The 24,662-nt window shown below is 38.4% G+C and overlaps 1 protein-coding gene across 3 annotated transcripts in view; it reads left to right on the top strand.

Moving 5' to 3' along the window:
- Positions 1-24,662, top strand: part of LOC122811089 (actin, aortic smooth muscle-like) — a 534,944-nt gene that overhangs the window by 453,453 nt on the left and 56,829 nt on the right. Inside the window, exon 9 of one of the 3 annotated variants that reach the window (XM_044082667.1) lies at positions 14,768-14,923. The exons of the other annotated variants lie outside the window; for them this stretch is intronic. Within the exon in view, the coding sequence (XP_043938602.1) occupies positions 14,768-14,908 (141 nt within the window). The 3' untranslated portion in view covers positions 14,909-14,923. Of the gene's footprint in view, positions 1-14,767; positions 14,924-24,662 lie in introns of those variants that run through there. 3 annotated transcript variants of the gene reach the window in all.

The following is a 24,662-nucleotide window of genomic DNA, read 5'->3' as shown; positions in this document are numbered from 1 at the left end:
AGTTATTTTATTTTGTTCATGATACTGCAGATGTTCAAGCTGAGTATAAGTACGTCTGCAGGTTGATAGTTGAATGGAGGTTGACAGTTATTTGTGGCTGATGGGTTGGGGTGGATAGCCCCTGCTAGTAGCTGGGTTGCAACATTGTTAATAGTTTTGAGGTATTGTTCTGTTAGGGAGCTGAACCTGAGACTTGGTTGTTTTTTGGATTGTATGACATAGTAAGTAGGTGTAGTGAGGTCGCTGAGGGATGGGTTATAATGGCAGGTGATATTGTAATATGTTTAGGGGGTATAGTGTGGATGGGGTATGATGGGGGTATTGGGTTATTAAATCAGGTGGGTAAAACGTGATAGGATGTAGTAATAGACAGTATGGAGAGGCAGGTGGATAGTGTGGCTATTACTATGGGATTAGTGAAAAGTGAGGAGATGGGTTGTGAGACATGGTGTCACTGATTTAGAATTGGAGGTATAAAAGTTAATATGATTGGAGAGTGAGTCAGATGAGTGCGGGATGGGTTGGAGTATACAGGGAGCCTGTAGGGGGTGCTCAGCTATGTATGGACAGGGGAGTAGAGTGAGATAGAGTGTATGATTTGGTGTTATAGTAGATTTTGGGAGGTGTTTGAGAATTGCTGTGTTTGGATTGAATAGTGGGAGGTGTTATGAGGGGTCAAGTGACTTTGGTTAAGAAAAAATCTAGATGTAGTGGGGATGGGTGGGGAATGGGGGCAGGATAGGGGAGCAGAGTGAAGCCCAAGCTCAGTGAGGGTAAACAGAATGGGTCTAAACCCACCGGGACTGAACCAGGACCACAGAAGTGGCACCAAAAAAACAATCAACCAGGCTAGACCTTAATACCAGCCATGTAAGCAATTCATACAAAGACAATATTTATGTTACTGAATCTGAGTTTATTTGAAAAGGAAGGGGAGACCGGAAAAAAAAAGGTTTTGCCATTTAACCAGTGTCGGTGGAGGGAGAGTGATATGTGGTTGTCTACTACCATCTAGTGGTGTGATAGGAATGAGATATCAACACCAGGAGGCAAGTTAAGATATTGGGCTTATAGTTTTCCCTTCCGAGTGTGCACTCCATGTTAATTAGAAAAAGCTAACTTTAGGATATCACAACATAGTCAGTTATTTCAGTTAGAAGGTCAGTAATCTTATGAGAAGGCATCTACGCTGTGCACCCTAGATTGATGATTGTCCGAGCAGAAAAAACTGCTGTTGAGAGAGGAACTTTTTGGTATTCCTGAGGGTAGGGGAGACCGCTGCACATGTAGTGATTTGGCTGCGCACCCTGGATTGATGATTATCTGAGCTGAAAAAAACTGTTGTTGAGAGCGGAACTTTTTGGTATTCTTCAGGGTAGGGAGACCGCCACACATGTAGTGATTAGGCTGTGTACCCTGGATTGATGATTATCTGAGCAGAAAAAACTGCTGTCGAGAGATGAACTTTTTGGTATTCCTGAGGGTTGGGGAGACCACCGTACATGTAGTGAGTAGCTGTAATAAGCAGCCCCTGTGTGGTGCAATTAAATTACATTGTGATGTTGCAGCAGTCTTCTACAAAGGTGAGGATCCATTTTTGAAATAATCATAACACCTACCCAGTACTGACATTCTGCAAAAATCTGGACAGATAAGGGTTATGCCATCAAAAAGGCATGGTTATTATCCTTACTACGTTCATCAAAAGGGTGGGAATTCAAAATTCTTCCATTCAGAAGAAAATCTAAGAAAAGTAGTGGTCTTTTGTAAGTACTCCACAAATACATCCAATACATGTGGGGGACCCTTCCAAATTAGAAAAATGTCATCCACAAAGCAATGGTAGAAACTGACATACTCAATAAATGGGTTCTCATTAAAAACCGTCTCATGTTCCCATTGTGCTAGTACCATATTGGCATAGGTGTTGGCACAAACTATGCCCACGGCAACACCCATTGTCTGAAGAAAGAAACTCGTAATTGCCTGGAACTTTGCTGAGTCTAATTATGATGTCTGCCAAAAAAAGCAATTACTAGAAAATGGAAATCAAAGTCTAAATCAACTTTACTAGAAGTAATAAAAATAATAACAGAGTTAAAACGAGTGGAACTGAGAAGTTTAGAAAATAGTAGAAGCACATTACATAGGAAATAGGAACTGTGGGATCAATGTATACAGAGGAGGAATGAGGTTTAAAAGAAGGCAGAATTTAAATGAGCTGTGTAATGGTTGACTAACAATGACTGGATATGTTAAAAGTAATGTATAATGTTTGCAGCTACAGTTGTGTTGCACGGTTTGGAATGTATAATGTTTGAAACTGAGATTGTGTCGCTATAGTTTATTGTCATTTATATAAATGTAACACGACCTAGGTCATACATGATAATTTCATAAAGATGTTTCTTGTTTTAAAAAAAAAGCAGCAAGTCTCAAACCTCCCAAAACGAAGGACTCTCCAACAAAACTAAATGGCTATTCAAAAGAACTTATGACCCCCCCCCCCCGCCTTGGTTCTCTTTCTCTTCCAGAAAGTTTGAATCTGAATTTTTCTCTTTTGCAACAGATTGTTTCAGACAAATGGGTTCTGAAAATCATTCATCAGGGTTACAGATGTCAGTAGGAGAAAATTCTTGTTTTCCGGGGGGGGGGGGGGGGCATTCTTCATTCTGCAGATCAGATTTTATTTTTTGTTTCCACCTGTTCTTCATCACATGCTTCCCAATGAGTGATAGAACCAGGTCCTCCTTCCCAGGAGGGGAAGGGGTTTTATTCAACAATGTTTCTAGTCCCAGAGAAATAAAACACTTGGTGACCAGTTCTGGATCTTTCTTTCCTAAATCTGCTTGTGATAGTGCCCATATTCAAAATGATGTTACTTCACAACCTTTGCTGCTTCTTCCAAGTTTTCTGGTAACATTGGCTTGAAATATGCTTATAATCACATTCCTATTCATCCAGACTACAGGTATTTCTTAAGGTTTTGTGTATCTATATCATATTATCAGTTCTCTGCCTTACCCCTTGGACTCTTCACCACACCAAAAGTGTTCACAAAGTGTCTAGTTCCAGTTATAGCTAATTGCAAGCTGCAAGGCATCCACAATTCTGTATTTAGACGACTTGTTTGTCTTTTCAGTCTTTTTCAAAATGCCAGGAATCTCTTTTTGGGGTGAGACATCTCCTGCACAAGCTGGGATTCCAAGAGAACATTCAAAAGTCTTTCTTGACTCCCTCACACAGAACTGTGCTGCTGGGATGTCAGATAGAGTTTAAAGACCGTTTCTTCCACAGGAAAAATAAATCTTTATATATATTTTTAAGGTTTTCCACTCAGACTTCAGTAACTGTGAGGGAGTACCTCAGGATTTTGTGTCTCATTGCATCTATGATACTCATGATACCCCTGGCAAGACTCCACATGAGAAAGATACAGTAGTATCTGAAACCTCTTTGTTCCCAGCATCAACACCCTTTATCTTTTCAGATTCCAGTGCTGGGGTTTGTTAGAAGAGAAATCACATGGTGGAGACAAGAGATATCCCTAAATCAAGGTCTCCCCTTCTCCCTGCATGCTGCAAAGCAGTCATTCACCACAGATGCTTCAGACTTTTCTTTGGGAGCAGTTTTAGGAGAGATAAACGTGCATGGGATGTGGGACACCAAGACAGATGCAAGCACATAAATATCTAGGAGATGCTTGCCCTGATCAAGGCACTCAATTCTTTGAACTATATTTGATCACTGGGACCTCTTCAAGTGGTTACAGACAATTCCACAGTCATGTGGTACATCAACAGGCAAGGGGGAACTAGGCCATACCCTCTTTGTAGATTAGCCAAGTAGACCTCTTTGCCTTCTCTCTGAACAATCAACTGGCAAACTTCTGTTCCAAGACTCCATGCAAGAAGATCTGGAAGAAAGATGCCTTTTCTTTTCTTTGGACAGTATGTTCCTGTATGCCTTTCCACCCTTTCCAATAATACCCAGGGTACTTCTGAAGATTCAGAAGGAATGCCCCAGAATCATTGTAGTGAATCCCTTCTAGCCCAGGCAAATGTGGTTCTCCACTCTTTTGGAAATGGCCAGTAGCAATTACCACAAACTTCTTCACAGAATGGATCTACTCCCACAAGAACAGGGGTGCTTCATACATCCCAACATCAATTATCTTCAACTGACTGTCTGGATGATAGGGTATTAATTCTTTTTAGAAACCTGTTTACTGAGGAAGTACATCATGTACTAATAGAGGCAAAAAAGACTGCTACTAGAAAATCTTATATTAGCAAATAGAAAACGTTTTCTAGTTGGTGCCAGCAACATAACTAGCACCCATTTTAGGGCTAGTTGTTGCCTGGTTTTACAATATTTGTGTGAGTTACTATCCAATGGCCTTTCTTATTCCTCTAACTAGGTTCATTTGGCAGCCATTTCAGCATGTCTGCCTGTGGATCCTCCACTTTCAAGGCAGTCAAATGTCAAAATGTTTTTGAAAGGGTTTTGTATAAGATGCCGCCAAGGAAACTGATGGCTCTTCAAATGGATCTTAATTTTGTGTTAGAGAAACTACCACTTGCTCCATTTGAACCAGATAATCTGGCTGACTTGAGGTTCCTAACATGGAATACAGTTCTACCACAGACCAACTATAAAACAAGGTCAGATGAAAAGAAACAGTCAACTAAAAAAGATTCATCCAAAACACGGCTCCACCAGTAAAATAATTTGTTGTGCTTTCATCCGCAAGAGTCTTCTTCAGAAAAACAAACATAAGAAATATCCAAATTTTAAAATACATTTCATCCAATGGACAGCAATTAATAATACAAGTTACCAATAAGAAGTGTCTAACAATTATCTAATATAATTGATGTGACATAAAGAACATTTAGGTGCAGATTCAATAAAGGCTATACAAGCCGCTAAAACTGTATATGTGTTGTGATGTGACATGCACATGTAAATGCACTGTTTTGTATTCAGTAAGTGCCTCTACATGGTGTATAGAGCCATGCAATCATGGTAAACACTGCAGTATGCTAATTACAACATAAGCAGCTGAATTGTATGCTAATCAACCAATCCAAGATGGAAGAGCTATTCAATAAGCTATAAAACAACCATGTAGACTCAGTGATGGTTTTCCCTGTGAATTCCAAAACCTATTAGAATACAGCTATGGAAAGGTGTCTACACAGAAACAATGTTAGGGGCTTCTGTTGCATTAATTCATGTGTCTGTGCAACAGGCTGAAGTCTATGCTGCTGTTGCTTTTGCTAATAGACTAAGGCCAAGAGGAAGAAGATTTTGATTTTTCAGACCCTGTTTAACTTATCACAATCTACATGAGGTGGAAATTGTAGAGCATTACAGTGTGGATAGACACACGCTACAGGAACTCTGCAACCTTTGTTGTCCTCAACTCAGACCAAGGGCAAACAGAGGGGAACCAATGTCAGTGGAGACAAAGGTATGTGTAGCACTTAGAATTGTATCTACAGGAACCTTTCAGAGGACAACAGAGGACATGCTGGGGGTGTCTCAGGCATCAGCATCCAGGATACTCAATCAATTCCTGAATGCTATGCTCCAACATGCCAATGACCAGATATATTTTCCCAGTATTCCTGAGGACAGGGACAGAAATATGCAGGAGTTCTACCTTGTAGCATACTACCCTAAAGTACTGGGTGCCATAGATTGCAGACAAGTAGAAATCAAAGTACTACCTGGGGAACATAGAAGGGTCTATATAAATAGAAATGGCTTCCACTCCATTGACTGCCAAGTTGTGTGTAACATTAAGGGAATCATCATGAATATGTGTGCAGACAACCCTGGCAGTTACCACAACTTACATATCTGGCACAACACCCAACAATATCAGATGTTCACTAGGGGTGATAGCCCACAGGGTCATTTACTGGGGATACAGGTTATGCACTGGAACTCTGGCTGATGACGCCCATCAAAAATGCACACCCACCCACTGAAGAATGACATAATCAGGCACACACTCAAACCAGAAATATCATAACATGTGTTTGGGCTGCTGAAGTCATGGTTCCAGTGCCTAGGTACATCTGGGGCAGCCCTGCAGTACAATCCACTTACATGTACTGAAATCTTCACTGTCTGTGCCATAGTTCATAACATCATTCTGAAGAAACAGCTTCAGCAGGATCAACAAGGGGAGGGGGCACACATCCCTCCACCACTGTTAAGGTCACCACAGCCACACACAGTTGAGGAGTCCAGCTGCTGTAGGTGTAGGCAGACATAGGTGTCCTCAATATGTCCTTGAATTGGCTAAGAGGGAATGCATAGTGCACTCACTCACTCACTCACTCACTCACTCACTCACTCACTCACTCACTCACTCACTCACTCACCATCTAAGGGGCTAAAACCTTCATCCTATGCACATACATATAGTAGCATTGATGCAAGGCAACACTACAACCTTTATGTACCCATGTAATGGCTGTGCGTCATTGCATTAGACAGTCAGTCCTGAACTAAAACTGTAGCAGCTGCCAGATTTACCTTGTAAGTGTTGAACCTGAGATAGAACAAACAATGTGCTATAATACAAATGAATGCCATAGCCTTGAAAACTCTTACTTGGTAATGTCAGTAAGTAAAAGGTGGTTGATATTTACAGCAATTACATCAAGATATGACAGCAGTGAGTTATGGGAGTATCTGTGTCCTCTATCAAATAATAGGCATCAGGCATACAAAAGTCACACATTCATACCTCTCAAAAGTAGTGATTGTCACCAAATGTCCTCAGTCTGGCCTCATACTTTTGTACTGGCAAATCATTAAGGAGAGAAGTTAGAAATTAATGACATGCATTTCAGTTTCACACTTCATATCCCTCAGAAAAAATCCTAAAAATGTTAATGCAAAAACTGTTTGATTCTATCAGCTGTTTCTAACTTTGTAAGACCAAAATATTTAAAAAGCCTCCCTGTTGTTTAGCCTTTGTCCCATTTTTATTTATGGCATGGTCCACCTTTTTTGCTGTAAGAGTTGTTGGGTGGGGGGCATGTACACATTACAAAAACATGTAAGAAAGCAGTACAATTAGCAAAACAGATATTCTAAGCACTAAGTCAGCTATGCACCCTGAGCATCAGAAACAAAGCTTATGTATCCCTGAAGCCAAAAGATAAAAAATAAGGATATGGCACAGTTATTATCACTTGTACAAGGTGTTTTGTGTGTGTGTGTGTGTGTGTGTGTGTGTGTGTGTGTGTGTGTGTGTGTGTGTGTGTGTTGGGGGGGTCAGGAAGCCTAGGTTGACACAAAAGATAACTGAATGCATGTGAATAAGAAAGAGAAACAGGCAGACTTTTGGATTAAGTAACAAATGGCCACTGAACCATGTAATTATTATGTGTGTGTATGGGCCTTCGAGGTGAAATTGGTGTGTGAGTGTCTGCAGGAACACAGCCAAGCTCTGTGTTAGCTCTACATCCTGGTATGTCAGACAGGTGTGAGCTGTGCATGGTAGAGTTGGCAGTTCATCATCGTCATAACAGACCCTGAGAACTGGTTCTGCCAGGAGTGCCAATGGCACATCCATGCCCATAGTCAGATGCACTGCTGCTACCTGAATGTGACTGATGTCTGCTGGATGAGCTGTCCTCATGAGGATCCCCAGGATGACGACACCATGGCTTACCTTGTCTGGGTGAAGACACCTCAACCACTGATGGAGCAATGGAAGTAGTGCCACTATGAAAGTGCAATTGAGCATGACTATGTTGGCTAACATCAGATGATGTGGCTGACCTACATCGATGTGGATGCTGCCCCTCTCCCCCTCCAAACAGATGTTCCATCCAGATACTGCTCATTCTAATGTGTCATTCATCTGATCCATTGAATCAGCAACACCATGGAGACAGTCACACATCAGCCTGTACCACATCTATAACCCTAAACATTTCATCGGAGGACTTATTGGAATGTCCCTGCACCACCATGATGGGCCTAAACATACATTGAGTGGCATGGAAAGACACACCTGGATTAGGTGGAGGATGTACAGCAGGCCTATTCCAAGTACCCTTGACAAGCCTCCTGTATGGCACCTCACCCACACTTTGGTTACAGCCAGAGTCAACAGGCACTGAAGCTGCAGTAATCACTTTTTGACCGAGTGTCTCACTCTCCACCTGTCCAATAACTGAGGGCTTACTGGAATGGGGTTGGCATAGGCCTACTGGCTGTGTCTGATGGAATTACAGGGGGATGGCTGACTGTCAACCTCAGTGTCAGATTCAGCATCTGCACTCCCAGCTGTGCCTCTGTTTGCCCATCATCATCATCATCATCATCATCATCATCATCATCATCATCAGAGTCTGGTGATACTCTGACATTAGGCGGTAAGAATCCTACACATCCACTGTTAGGATCACCTGTGATAATAAACAGCAAACATAGGAAAGAAATCAGTACCTACGCTATTATAGTCCAATAAATGCTAACAAATTAACACTGGCGCCACTACTACAGACAGTACAGCAAAACATATAACAGTCCTGACATCCACATCACACATATTGATAAAATAAATATTTCTGTAAACTGCTCATCAGTACTGATATAAAAATGTTTGGCTTATGATGTGCAGATGACTCCAGAGTTCCTAGGGAGGATGGTCCTGGAAAAAGTTAAGTAAAAGGTAAGCACACCAACATCACAATTAACAGTAACATAGGGGGTTAAAACTTTTGCCCTTTATATGTCCATTAATGACACTTTTAGCAAAAACTTGGATAACATGTCCACCCCAAGCCTATGTGTAATCAACCAAAATGTATTGTTAAGTGTATCAGTTTCCAATTAGTCACACACAAAGCAAGGCTGGATTCAAAACAAGGGGATTAACAAGAGCAAACAAATCTCTGTACAAACAATTTTGTTTGTGCCAACACAGAAATGGAACTTGGTACCCCCAACTACAAAACAACAGGCAAATTACACATTTTGCTAACAAACAAAAAATGAATAAAATGTCAGTGAACTGCTATAAGTGCTATCAAAGAATCTGACCCAAAAACATGTGTAAATATTTATCACAGAACATCAATTTTATACAATTGACAGTCACCTCTACCTGTGGCCAGCACTCTCTAGAGGTGTCTATAAGCCATCCTAGAAGACTAAGACTCTTGTGTCATTGACAATATAGGACATTTACATTTCACTGAAATAAGAGAAGAATAAAAAGAGAAAACAGTTGTAACATTAGCACTTGTGACAAAAGTTAATAAGGCTGTGCATCTGATAAAGTAAAATGTCCTGACAAAAATGCCTATGCCACATCAGTAAACTTCTAAGAAGTACATACAGATAAAAGTAGCTTTTGGTAATACACATATAAAATATTTCTAATTTACATGTGACCATATCCAGTATATAACAGAAAAATGCAATCATATCTTATCAAGATCCAGTAATTTTCTGTACAGATACACCCAATGTTATAGTAATTTTCTTCTGTGTTATCTACATAAACAAGTCTCCCCAACTTCAGTTTCCCTAGCTATGTGGTTCACTTTTTTATAGTGTAGAGTCACGCATGTGAGCATCATGAAGATGGAAATGAGGTGTGAGCTCATTAGAATTGCTGAATCTCAACTTCTTGGCTCTCTGTATCAGATGTAAACATAGTGCAGACACTCCCTCAGTGTCTATTGTTAATGGATTACAACTGTGAATGATTACTGGTAGGGAGAAGGAAAACACAACAACAATTCAGACTACCTTGCCTCCAGTGAGTGTGTCAGCCAGGTTAGATGTACAAAGTGTAGAAGCAATTGTATCAACATTTTAAATGTAAGTAATCAGTATACATTTTACAGTTTCTATGCAGTAACATCCAACCTCCCCTGCATTTGTTGCCAACTGTATATTATTGCCATTTAATATTCTCACACATTTTAAAGGCGATACAAAATGCCTTACCGACTGCATGTCTCAGATTACTGATCAGATAAGAGAAGAATGGGCAACATATAGAGAGATAAAACAGAGCTGTATTTCTGCAAGCAATAGTCATAAATGTAACATGACACCACCACACTAAAATAAATGAACAACTAGGATCCGAATGAAGTAGAAAGCACTCAGTAAAAAAACTGTTTTAATTCTAGTACCTAAGTGAAAACACCTTCTCTGAGTCATAAATGGTTGTGTGATCATTCATTGCACTACATCTGAAATTAATACATATACAAAGAACTCAAAAGTGTACAACTGTCATATGTTTTCTTAATATTGTCAATGATGTTGCAGTTGCTTGTATGCACAATGATTTTCTTTCTCTATTGCAAAGCTGTTTCTGTGGAAAAGAGGGGTAAGACACCCTTAATGTGTTTTGAAGGTTCATTGGAGTGAGAGTTTAAACCTGACCTGTGTAAAAATATGTCATGTGTACAAACATAAATTTTGTAGTGTTGTTTATTTAATAGATTTCTTTTCTCTTTTTTATGCCAGTATTTGCATTGTGCATGGCTTAGTGCAAACAGGGAAATGAAGAAACACAGTAAATGTCATGCAAAGTATTTCTTTGACAACCAATATCAACTACACCTGTGAATCCCCCTTGTGTGTGTAGCATATCTGCTAAACACATTGATCCACACGGCATATACTATTAGTATAACAGGTTGCAAGTCCCACCTTTGTCTTTGAAGGATGAAACCTAATAAACACTGATCACAAAGCTAAAACAAGTTTAGCTTTGCTTGTCTTGTTTGAGTGACACTTACCGTTATGGAAACCTTAACTAGTGGCCCACACTGGAAGCAGCTAGAACACCTGCAGACAGGACACAGACATTCTAAATGTCAAAAAGGATATATTATTGCATTTTTTTGCTTTCCATCATGCAACACCACTTAGCAACATTGCACGTCAGTTGGCAACCTTCTCCAACACCAGCAGGTCTAGAACACCTAGAGAGAGGAAGCAGATAGGCAACAATTTCAAAATGGATATATTCTATTAATTCTGTTGGGCACCATGCAAACACAGTAAGTGGCATTGCATGGCAGTTAACACACAGAAGTTAAGAATAAACAGGGAAATATGAAACTGTTATTTAAAGGAGATCTGCACCCCAAAACTGAAACAAAACCATGTTTTTCAGCCAATCTTGAACTTTTCTGGATTACTAATACCTAATTATCAAAGTAAATGGTTACTATTATTTTCTAATTTGTTATACCCCAAATGATCTGAAGAGGCTGCCATTGCTATGATTATTTAGTTTTACAGTAAATGTCTTCACCTTCCTGATGTCATGTTAGAGGGACAGAAAGAAATCCTTATGATGAGGGGATCATTTACTGTAGTTTTCTCTCATCAGTTTAAAACATTGCTGTGACTGCTTACTTTTCACTGTCAGTATCAATACACATTTTTTAATTACTGTGCTTCCTTTGATTTTCATCAGTGGCCATCTCTGTTGCAGCATTTTAAAGAATGTTTGAATGATGGGCTTGAAAATGTAGCTTAGTTAATTGTTTTTTTTTTCAAAGTAACAACTGTAGTTCAGTGTTCAAGAGTGAGATCCTGTGATTTATTTGTGTTACTTGGGCTGAGATGATTTGTGCTGCATTCACAGTTTTAAGTATTGTAGCTAGAATTAAAGTTTTGATGTTAATCTTCTTTCCTCAACTGCAGAAGACGTGCACTTTTGCAGAAATTACAATAGAAAAAATTCAAATAGTGACAACAGAAAGTAGGAAGAGTTAGACGGACATATCTGCTTTCTTACTTTGTGGCAAAGAGTTTTGTTAAAAGGAAAGACATTTGCACCTGAAAACTAAGCGTGAAAGTCCTGCCATTGTTCAAACTCCAGGTTGCACTGTTTACCTGAGGTGTGATGCTAGCAATCTGTAACTGCTAAGGCACATTTAAATGTTATTGTTTTCATAATGGCTTTGTTGTTGGGATAAGTTACTTAACTCAATTACTGTGCTACTCTTAGCAGCTGTTGTGATGTAAAAGATGAGACATATGCAGAAAAGAAAGGCAAACATAATTATTAAATGATTTTCTATATGTTGAAGTGTTTAGTGTTGGATTACAGGGAATGAAAAACACTTTTTGGAAAGAGAAACTTGAATTTTGAGTAGAGTTCTCCTTTAACTATTCCTGTGGCAGCAGGTGTAAGTATAGGGCTGTAAATCAGATGGTCCTGGGTTCTAATACAGGAAGTTCAATATATTTTTACTGTTGTTAACAGTTCAGTTTATAGTTATGAACAGGAAAATATCTAAGTGTTATTTCAATATTCCTGTGGCAACAGGTGCAAGTGTAGGGCTGCCATATACATAGTCCTGGGTTCTAATACAGGAAATCCCAGACATTTTTACTGTTGTACCATTTCACTTTATATTAAATATCACTTATAACAATTTAAACATAATTATAAATAACAATAACTATGTATAGCATTGGAGCTCATATGAATTATATGTATGAGGGATAAGACGCATTTACTGTGCTTTGAAGGTTCAGATATATGACTGATGGTATACTGATTAATATGTTTCTGTAATCATAATTTTGTTCTCTAGCCTTTGCTAGCATTCAGACATCAATAAGAGCCATACACACATGAATAAGTAAACCAGGACATTGTGAGATGGCACACATATATAATTAACCCCCCCCCCCATTCTGTCATGTGTATTTATATGTAAATAATGAGTATGTCAGAGAAGCACTGCGGAAGAAACTGTTTTGTCTCTTATGCATAGGTTTGAATCCCACATTGTAAAAATAAATTTTATCAGTGTGTAAAGTCAGACAAAACTTTGTCAGGTCATAACTTATTCATGTATGCAAAGTTAAATAAATTAACAGTTACAGCAGCAACCAATCCTCAAACTAATGCCAACTATCAAATTAACCTTTCAGTTTAGAAAACTGCTTTCCTCTCTGTTTGGCACCGTTGCTCTCCACTTAACATCATGCAAACATAGCTGACATCATTGCTTGAGTTTGCCCATTACCAGTACATGCGATAGCATGCATTGGCAGGAAATCATTATTTGCTATTGCAGTGTTTTCTGGTTAGACATGTCTGGTGTTAGAGGGGAAGGTGCCCAATGTAGGGCACTGAGGTGGGGTATTGAGGGGTTGAGAATCCTTATTGGACTCCTGGTAAAGTGCCATAGCCAAAGGCTTTTGCAGGGGAACTATACTGGTTCCCAGTACAAGTCTGAGGCATGGAATAGTCTGGCCAAGGCTGTATGTAGTGTAACTGGCATTCCACGCACTGGAGAACAGTTTAGGCACCACTTTAACGACCTAAAAAAGGTACAAGAGGGATACACTCAACCAGTAGATTGATGAGTTCAGAACTAGCAACATCCCACAGTTGTGTAAGTATGCTAATGAAGAGAATTAATAATAGATAGAAAGCTAAATATAGGCAAGACTGGTATGCATGATGTTCTTCTGTTCTGTTCTTTTCCTTTCACAACTAATTCAGAAATCAGTCCAAATAGGCAGGCCCAAACTGAGCCTCTAGAGAGACTGATAAAAGCAAGTAGTATGTATGCAGTGCAAGAGAGATATTATTGTAGCTTTTAAATAAAAAAAATATATTTTCTATACAGTAGTAGCAAAGTAAGCATGCATATCCTAACTGTAAAAGCAAGTATGCATGTGTCAGTCTGTAGCACAAACCAACTTTAAGTTAAGTGTAAGACTGTAGTCCGACATTGTGGGTTAAATACCATGGGTAACAAGTATAAAATAGTGAAATCCTTCAATAATATTATATAGATTAAATTCTACAAAAGTGGCATAAATGCCCTACTGTTAACTTTAATTTGTATAGTTGCACCAAGCATATGTTCAATATCTGCACATACTCTCATACTGTTATCAGTAAGGCTCAAGTTTGCTCACCACTTAACTATGCACAAACAGGGAAAGCAATAAAAATGTGCATCTCAGATGCACACACACTTTGTCTCCGACCACGCAAACCAGCTGCTCTGCGGTGCTCTAGGCAAAGTAGACAATAACATGTATTACTTTTGCTTTGTTTACTGTACATTTAATCTTCATCCCATGAAAGTACATATAAAATAAAAACAAAATGAAGACACTATCTAAGAAAATAACACATATTTACAACCTTGGTCTCTTAGTATTTGTTCACAAATATATCAACTACACTACAGAAATAAATAACAATGTCTTATATATCATACACATCTTTATAATGATAATACACATTCAGATTTCCAATACTTGTAGTAATGTGGAAACCTGTTTGCGTATAGCTTGTAAAGCTGTATCCATTAACCCCAAGTACCTTCTCATGGTGCATCTGTGCTTAACACCAAGTGCACCATGAGAAGATAGGAATTCCATTCTGTTAACCCCGAGTGCCTTCTTCCAGCGCACTTAACTTCACAGTCAGATAGTAACTCCACTGTTGAAAATTAAGTTGAAAAGTAACTGAACTCTGTCAGTTACCTTGTCAGCTTAATTTTCAGCATAGAGTTACCTGGTGGTTATATTTGAGTTTTCGGAGAAAATCGGCTTGCAAGTCACTCTGTACTTTCTTCTGATAGCAAGCCGATTTTCTATGCAAGCCGTTCTAATCACAGTTCACTTAACTCCTCCACCCCTGATGTAAAATCCTTTGTTCTGTCCCAATAAATAGGGGTTCCAGCAGTAAAAGTTCCCTTTCTTTTTCTTGCTTTTGCAGGAATTACTGCTGGATCCCTCTTGTTATCCTGCTGATCACTTAATGAACCCGGCGAGTTTTGCTGCAGTTACAGCTCTCGGAAGAAAGACCTGCACTGGAGATCTGTGTGTATTTTTAAAACAAACCGCAAGCCTCTCCTAAAGACCATTTCATCTCTGATCCATAAGGTAAGATAAGGCCCTGCTACAGCTTACATGGTTTTCTTGCTTATGCCCTGAAAACGCCCATTCCAATTAGGTATTCAAAAGTTTCTTAAAACTCCTGCTAATGCTATGCCTGCAATAAAAAATGCCGGAGGTCATGCCACTGAGGGAACTATAAGTCTCTCTCGTGTTGCTGGGAGCATTTGTTTTGTTGAGGGACTATTCCTCTGCAATTAACATTTCATTATTTCAAGTATGTTGTTACTATAGCCTCATAGCTCTTGCTTGTACGATGTGTTTATTGCTTTTTTAATGTAATGTGAAGTAGGGTTTCTAAAGAACAGTTTGCTGCTATGAAGTGTGTCATGCATTTAATGTTGTGCAATAAGATTTACGGCTGAAAAGTAATGCCAAACAATAATAGCATTTGCAAAATATGAAAATCCTTTTTTTACAATGTTCTTTCAAGCGTTTATTTTTTTACTTGCTTGTCTTATCCGTCACATGATCGCTGAATGTTAGCGAGTTTGTAGGGCAAGTTGTGAAGTATCCGTTTGTGTTGTTCAGGTTTTGCTCGTATAAATGTTGATCACAGATAACCTCTCAACCATATAGATTCATGCTGAATGTCTTGATTTCTGCCTCATATATTTTGCATAATAATAATTTCCGCATCTATACCCTTCAGAAAAGTACTGCTAACTCCAATCTTGTTATTTTATCAGCGTTCTAAGCTTGTAGGACTGAAAGTGTTCCTATCTGTTGCTTTGCACCTACTCTGAATATACGGCCTTTTTTATTATTGGTTTGAGAAGAACCAAGAGGTTTAAAATCTGTTCAACCTTTTATTCTCTCTTTGTTTTTTTTTTGCTTATCTGTATGGCACACTCAACTCTCTAAGTGCTTGTAAATTTGATTTCCCCACTGGTAGTATGATTCCTGTAATTTCTACTTGCATAACATATGTCTCTGAACAGATCCCGGGTCAGGCTTGAAAGCAAGCATTTGTGTTGACGATCATGTTTTTTTTTCCTTCATGATGTCAAACACGTGAAAAGATTGTGTCCTGCCTAGCTGCTAGATGCACTAGTTGCAGAGTTAGGAGTTAATATACTTAATTAGTATTTGGTGATAATTCTTCTGTGTATTTTATTTTCTTGTGAAGGAGGTCTACCTTTGTTGAGGATGCATTTTGAAAATATGTTCTGGCACAATTTTTGTGACTGCACAGCCGTCCTTTCTCTCTGATAGAGGAAACATTTCTCTGAAATTGTAAGGGGTTGTATATCTAATGTTGTGTTTTGTAAACTGTATTGTGTGCAAATAAATTACACACACCAAGAAATGTGTACTTAGAACCCCCCTTCATCTGTAACTTTGGCCAGTTGGAAAGTAATAATACTGCATGTTGTTCTGATTTATAACATGAAGCACCTGTGATTTGATTGTGGAAGGTGTAGTTGCATATTTGGAGATGACAAGGTATTGGATATAGTGAGATGTTATATCTGTGATATGCCCAGCTGTCAACAAAACTGGAGACAATTAGGGACAGTTAGAATATTAGCACTTTCAGCTTGAAACGTTGGCAGAAGAGAGTATGAATATGGGATCCATATCTGATATTATTGACGGATTTTAACGAGTTGCCCCAATCAGAGTCATATATGTGATTGAATTCTGCACATGTCCTTTCACATTTGGAGATATACTATGGGCATGTGACTATGCACGTAAGTTTATTTGCAATTTGTTTTCTACATTTAAAAATAATGACCATTGCTGTGTGCCAAGCAGTTTTAAAACTGACAAGATAGGGGGGGGGTCTTGATGAGCAGCATTTTATATGAAGTCAGTCTGTGGGCTAAAGAAGATAACTGGGTATTCTTTGTATTATAAAATATATGGGAATTTCTGATTTAGAAAATATTTATTTTTACTAAAAGGCTACACAGTTTTATAGCTTCTAGCCAAAGTTTGCTTGCTTGCTCCAGAAATTACTTCCTCTTGCAAATAGATGCTTTTAATTCTCTGTGTGCATCAAAACATAAGTTACCATCCCTTATCAGCTGTGGTACTACCCCCCATACTTCTGTGCACCAGCAAAGCTGTAGTATTGCTTGCTGCACTCTATGTACTTTACTGCTTTACCGAGTGTGTACTGTGTACCTGTGTTAGTTTTGTTGCTCTGCAATAACGTTTGAACAGTTATTATTTCAGATAGTCTTTTGGAAAACCAATAATTTTGTTCTCTGTTTTACTTTGATAGCCCTTTTGTTAGCCAAGGTTATCCACCAACCTTTTAATACCTTTGTCTTTTTATTTTCATTGTCATAAACGTTTATGTGTTTCAATTTTACTATTGATTCTCTCTTTCAGAGACAGAGTCCTCTGGCTTTTTTGCAGGTATATATTTTCAGTCAATGCTCTGACCCTTTCTTGCAGGGCTCTAATATCCTGGAAGAGTACCTTATTTATTTCTTCTTGTTGTTGGTTTTCTATTGGCTGTATAACCACTTTTTTGTGATTAGAACAGCTTGCATTTTTTAAAGACCTCCATTATTTTTATGAGTTTTTGTTTCTGATAACATGTATGAAATAATTTTTCATCTGAGTTTCAGATTTATTACTAATATGTCCATTATTCTGCCTAGATATTATATATTTCTGAATTCTTATTTATAAGTAAGATATTTAAGTTAGAATTAGGGAAAAACAAAGAAAAAGTAAAAATCTATAACTAAAAGTAAAAATCTATAACTACCTGAACTAGACATAATTACCATCCCACCCCACATTGTTTTAATTCTTTCAGATTATGTCACTTACATACTAACAGTCTCTTTCCCCATTTATACCATTTTGCACGGTATAGTAAATCTTATATATTTTACTATCAGTCTCCATAGACAATACTTTCTATTGCCTACGTTTATTAATTATTTTGTGTGTTTGTTCTTTCTCTTTCTTTTGCCACACATTGGGTGTTTTCATTAACCATATGCCTAGACTTCTCATGTTTTCCTACCCCAAAGAAAAAGGAATGCCTGTACCATCATGTGCAGGCACATAGTTTATTACAATTGCTTTTGTATTGGTCTCATTGATCTTATAACCAGCTAATTGATTGAATTTTCTCAATAACCTAATCATCCAAGTTTACCATTTTTTCTTGGTTAGTAATGTACAATATAACATCTTCTGAAAATAATCATATTTTTTCAATTAATTGTCCCCATTTGTAACCTGTTATTTGTGATTGGTCCAATTTGTTGTGAAGCACTCCAAATAAAGCTGTAATGCCCATCAGTTTATGTAGAATGTTCTTCTTTTATTGAATTACTGTTTTTTTTAGCCAGAGAGAAAGAAATGTGCGGTAGGGTGAATGCAAAATGAAATACTCTTCCATTTGTGATCTCAGTCCTTGTTACCTGAAGGAGCTTTTTGTACTGTGCTTGGCCTCTGATAAGCTGTAGAATTTTCCACAGGTCAGCTTTGAGACATCTGGGCATCACACATTTTTCTATCAAGCTGCTCACCTGTGGAACTTGTTACCACAATGGCTCCAAGAGTTTTTGTCATTGTTCAGCTTCAGATGGGCACCAAAGTCTTTGCCATGGCATTCAGTGGTGTGGGATGATCATAAATGATTGATCTATCATTAATAATTTGTTTTGTGTGTTATTTGCATTTCAGTATGTTATTTTTAATTCCTTTTGTTACCAGTGTTTTGTGTAAAAACATCTAAATACATTTGAACTCAAATTTGTTTTATTCTTCATCCTTATCTTGCATCATTTCCTGCATCATATTAGCTGCTGAAGTGACTGTTCGGCCAATCTGTGTCATTTTGGTGCCTGCATATACAGAATTATACAGAATACAAACAACTGAAGGGGTTACTGGGGACATATAGAAAGTCAGTCTGCAAATTACATTTGGTTTACATCACTTTTGCTTGTATTTGTGATTATACTGCCTGAGTGAGATAAAGGTTATCACTAGGTGACTACTGACAGCATGGAGCTATCATATTTTTGTGCATTTCTCCTGGCTTTGCCAGTCGTGTGGAATTTAGGTGGGAGGAAGGGCTCAGTAATATCTAAGTGTTATACTGTTTGACTGACTCAGGTCTTCTCTTTACTGATGATAATGAGTCTGTGTTACATAACAGCTGCACAATGTAATATAATGGATGCCTACTCAACAGGTCATGTGTAGTAATTATCACCTGTGTCTCAACATGCATACCTTTGCAGTAATGAAAGGAAGGTTATTATCACATTAGCAATACGTGCAGTTACAATATAGCAGTGAGTCATTATCACTTTTCTGGGAAAAGTCTCAGCTGCTGTCACTGTTATTCACATAAGTACAAGTCGTTATCGCTTTGATGAATGCACAAGCCAGGTTGTGTTTTCTTTCTCTGATTGGAGACATTGCAAGCAACCGCCCTCATTCTTCATCAACTGCCTACTCTCCTAAACCCCTGATTTTTTTCTTGCTGTATAAATATATATATCTATATATATATCTATATATATATATATATATATATATATATATATATATATATATATATATATATACACACACACACATATATTTGTGCAAATGTGTGTATATGGGTATATATGTATGTATGTACATAATGTACTTGCACATATATACATTGGTCACAAGTTTTATATATATATATATATATATATATATATATAACATTTTGGTGATTGTGCATATCTCAATATTTTCCTGAAGGGGTCATTTGGGTGAATGTTTCATTTAGGGACATGTGTATAACATGTAGTAATGAAGATGTTGGTAGGGAAATAATGGAGACTCTTCAGCTCAGTCCCATAGTGCTGCTGTCTTAGGTAAGCATGGCCTTGGGGGTGCCACTGTGACGCAGTGTTTCCACCCGGGAAAGGACACATGCAAAAAGACAGAGCCTGGGTCAGTCTGGGTCTTTCCACGTGTTGTCTTGGTGTAGCTCTCCACTCAGTCCCCCTCCCTTTAGGTGTGGTCAATGTATGTAGGTGAGGGTAGTAAATGTACAAAGATGAGGGCAGCAATTAGTGAGTTTGATGCACAGGGTCGGTGGATCTACAATTTGCCATAACAGCATCACCGTGGAAGATGTTCATCTGTTCAGAGGGGATGGCGTTCACCTAACTGAGGAGGGCATTGCGTTGTTCTTGACCGACCTCCACAATGGCGTGAGGAGAGTTATGCAGGATTGCCAACATGCAACTTGTGAGAAGAATGGAAAATACCCATGACCAAGTAGGACCAGTATAGTAAGTAAAACACTATTATGAAATGTGTTGTGTAAAATATATTTCTCTGAGTTTGGCAAACAACTGTGGTAAGGAGCTGGTGAGGATGCTGAGAAAGAACTGTTTTAGGAGAGTGCTACCACGTACAATGTAATATGTCAGTAACCATCCTGCAATACTTCATTTTTTAGTCTGCTTTTATCAGGCATGTGTAGCGTTAGATGACAGGAAGGGCTTACAAATACAGAAATTGATCCCTTAGGTCTATTGCTGAATGGACACATGTAAGAAGAAAAGGCATAGGTAAGGCAGACTGCTGACACAGAAGGTGGTTGTGAGACTGCAGTGTTATCAGCTGTCTGAGTGGGTAGCCAGCACAGTTATCAGACCGATGAGATGGCCTTGCCTACCACTGTCCCATGCCTGTCCTGGGTTCATTAGTGGAGTGGTTTTCCTTACCTTGCTTTTTCTCTTTACATGTACCCATTCAGCAGTATGTTGGCTACACCAAGATGTGTATATTTACAATCATGTGTCTACATGGTAAAACAACTGCTTCTGAATGCTGTACACATGCACATATATCAGTTTTGTTAGGACTTAGGTTATGGAAAGGTATGACTTTTTCATATTTTGGTAAATAACTTTGCAAGTGAGCATGTCGGTGTGCCAAGTAATACCTCATTTTGAAGACAGTATTGATAGTTCCAACATGGTAAACAAATTGCCTGTATGTTGCCCACATGTGCAGATATCAAAGTTTGTTTCAGGCTTGGGTTATGGAAGTTATGATTTTTTTTTCATATTTTGGTAAATAACTTTGCAAGGGAGCATCTGAATGTGCTACATAATACCTCATTTTGAAAACAGTATCGATAGTTCTAACATGGGAAAAGAATGGTGCCTGTATGTTGTACTCATATGCAGATATCAAAGTTTGCTTCAGACTTAGGTTATGGAAAGTATGATTTTTTTCATATTTTGGTAAACAAGTTTACAAGGGAGCATCTGAATGTGCCAAGTAATACCTCATTTTGAAGACAGTATTGCTGGTTCCAACATAGTACAAAAATTGTGCCTGTATGTGGGACACGTGCAGATATCAAAGTTTGTTTTGGATTTAGGTTATGGAAATTATGATTTTTTTTTCATATTTTGGTAAATAACTTTGCAAGGGAGTGTCTGGATGTGCTAAGTAATACCTCATTTTGAAAACAGTATTGATAGTTCTAACATGGCAAAAGAATGATGCCTGTATGTTGTACTCATGTGCAGATATCAAAGTTTGTTTCGGAGTTAGGTTATGGAAATTATTACTTTTTTCATATTTTGTTAGATAACTTTGTAAGGGAGCATCTGAATGTGCCAAGTAATACCTCATTTTGAAGACAGCATTGCTGGTTCTAACATGATAAATAATTGTGCCTGTATGTTGGACACATGTGCAGATATCAAAGTTTGTTCAGAATTAGGTTATGGAAACTTATTTTTTTCATGTTTTGGTAAATAACTTTGCAAGAGAGCATGTCAGTGTGCCAAGTAATACCTCATTTTGAAGATAGTGTTACTCCTTACAACATGGTAAAATAACTGTGTCTGTGCACTGTACACATGCACAGATATCACAGTTTGTTTAGTCTTGTACAATTATGAAAATTATACATTTACAATACTTCTCATTATTATACTCATATCTTTGCAAGGGAACATGGTGATCACACAAATGATGCATCGTTTTGAAGCTGACATTCAGGTGCACAACTTCTACACTGATATGTAAGCTCTGTCTGTTACAGGTGATGAGATATTATGCTTTGTTTATTTATCAATTATGAGAAATTATATATTAATCATATTTCTGTGAATATCTCAAGAAAAGAGCATCCCACAGTAATGGTTAAGGTATCATTTTAAAGCTGGAATTCATATGAATAAATTAAATTCAAATTGTATGGGTCTGCATGGTACATTGACCAAGATATTGTGCTTTGCTTTTCCACAAAGATAAAAAATATGCACAATATCAGCCTTCCTTGCCAAATATTTAATAATGACTTTGATATGCACTATCAACATTTACACTATTGGAAAGGTCAGTGTCTGCTGAACAACTTTCACATTTACATTTTTAGTCTAGCTCTTATAGTTAAAGAGTTATGAACATTTGTTTTCTGTATGGTATTACAAATGGATTTTCTGAAAATGAGCTCAGGCTGCACTGTTGTTCCTATGGTGGAATTAAGCAGACAGCTTTTCCTGAGCTGCTCCAGAATGAATGAGTTAAAGTATACCTGCACATTGGAAACAACACCAAATACTATACATTGCACACTCATCAATCTGGTAACATACAGAATTTTACTATTTTGGCAGTTGGAGATGAATAGCTATCCATTTAATGCAGGTCTCCCAATATCTTCTCTCCAACATCTACTGCTGATGTCATCCACTATAAATTGTAAAAGTCAGACTTGTGCTGTGGTGCTTGCATAAGCTACTGAATTCTCTAGTCCATGTACTTAGGTGGGGGTTCTAATCTTATTGGTGTGTGTGTGTGTGTGTGTGTGTGTGTGTGTGTGTGTGTGTGTGTGTGTGTGTGTGTCTGTCTAGGCAGAAGAGTATAACTTAATATCCTGCAGTTACCACTCCAAAGCCATGGAGCACCAATATTTTGACAGTTGAACATGCCTACACATCCATTTTGTGCAGGCCTCTAAATATCTTCTCTCCAGCATCCACTATAAATTTGCCTGCAACCTTGTAAAAGTCTGACTTGTGCCGTGGCACTTGCATAAAGTACTGAGTGCTCTAGACCATTTACTGAGATAGGTAGGAGTTTTGCTCTCACTGTAGTCATCTGGTGTGTGTGTGTGTGTGTGTGTGTGTGTGTGTGTGTGTGTGTGTGTTGTGTGTGTGTGTGTGTGTGTGTGTGTGTTGGGGCACTTGCTTGACATTAGAGGGAGCATTTTTTTACCAGTATGTCAGACACTGTTATTACCATCTTCCTGTCAACAGGCTCTGCTGATGTCATCACTTTTAAAGTGTTGTCCGACATTCTCTAAGTCAGACGTGTGCAGTGGTGCTTGCATTAAATACAGACATCTTTAGTCAGTGTAGTGAGATAGGTAGGGGTTCTGTTTTCACTGCAGTCAATGTGTGTGTGTGTGTGTGTGTGTGTGTGTGTGTGTGTGTGTGTGCCTGATATTAGAGAGAGCATTTTACAACAGTATGTCAGGCACTCCTATTACCATCTTCCCATCAATAGACTCTACTGATGTCATCACTTATAAAGTGTTGTCCAATACTCTCCAAGTCAGACTTGTGCCATGGTGCTTATGTTAAATACAGAGGGCTCTAGTCAGTGTAGTGAGGTAGTTAGGGGTTTTGTTACCATTGCAGTTACCTGGTGTGTTTGTGTTTGCGCACTTGTTTGATGGTAGAGAGAGCATTTTATACCAGCATGTTGGACACTGCTGTTACCATGCTCCTGTCAACAGACTCTGCTGATGTCAACACTAAAATGTTGTCCAACATTCTCCAACTCAGACTTGTGCCATGGCACTTGTGTTAAATACAGAGGTCTCTTGTAAATGTAGTGAGATAGGTAGGGTTCTGTTCTCAGTGCAGTCAGCTGGTGTGTGTGTGTTTGTGTTTGTGCACTTGCTTGACATTAGAGAGATAAAATTTTATACTAGCATGTCAGACACTGCTATTAGCATCTTCCTGTCAATGAACTCTGCTGATGTCATCATCTATAGCTGTCTCTCAAGCTTGTTCTGTTAATGTCACAGGCTTGGTTTAGATACCTAGACTAAGTGATTCTTGTACCATTATATTTGTGGATGTGAAGCATTTCCATCAGGGCAGGGTCAGAGACCGGCCTGTAGGCCAGGCATAAGTCACTTCATCATATGCAATACAGTGTACATTGACAGGACTTTCAGTCTATCCGTGTACATCATGTCATGCTTTATAGCCCCTATATTTTCTTGTGGAGAAACCTCTGTGGTCTCTCCATCTGCTGCAGGTGTCTGGTGAGGTACATGCAAAAGAGAGCATGGTACTCTACTGGTATTTTGATGAGGTTGGGTACAGTTGTGTTATAACATCCTTACACTTGGATATGATGACCTAACTTATGAGGTACTCAACATAGAAGGCTTTCCTTACAATGATGGAAATGTGGTTGTCAAAGTTCAGATTGCCATCTACCATTTACCTTTATTCCTAGGTCTTGCACCATTGGGGGCTGTTGTCAATGCTGTAATTAGCAGGGAATTCCGCCTTGCAGAAGGCAAATATAATGACACATTTTTGCATTTCTTTGTAGATTGTGTCACTTTGTCACCAATCATTTGTCTGTGTTAGCCCCTTCTGTAATCTGTAAACATAATTGGCGGACTCAGTGATTGTACCCAATATGCAATCATTAGCAAGCTTTATAAACCAAAGGCCATATTCTTTAGTCTGGACTTC

This window comes from Protopterus annectens, chromosome 9.part0 (assembly GCF_019279795.1).
Source record: "Protopterus annectens isolate FY-2018-M chromosome 9.part0, PAN1.0, whole genome shotgun sequence".
In the NCBI taxonomy this organism is placed as follows: domain Eukaryota; kingdom Metazoa; phylum Chordata; order Ceratodontiformes; family Protopteridae; genus Protopterus; species Protopterus annectens.
The sequence above is the reverse complement of the archived record's forward strand: the minus strand, read 5'-3'. Positions and strand labels throughout refer to the sequence as shown.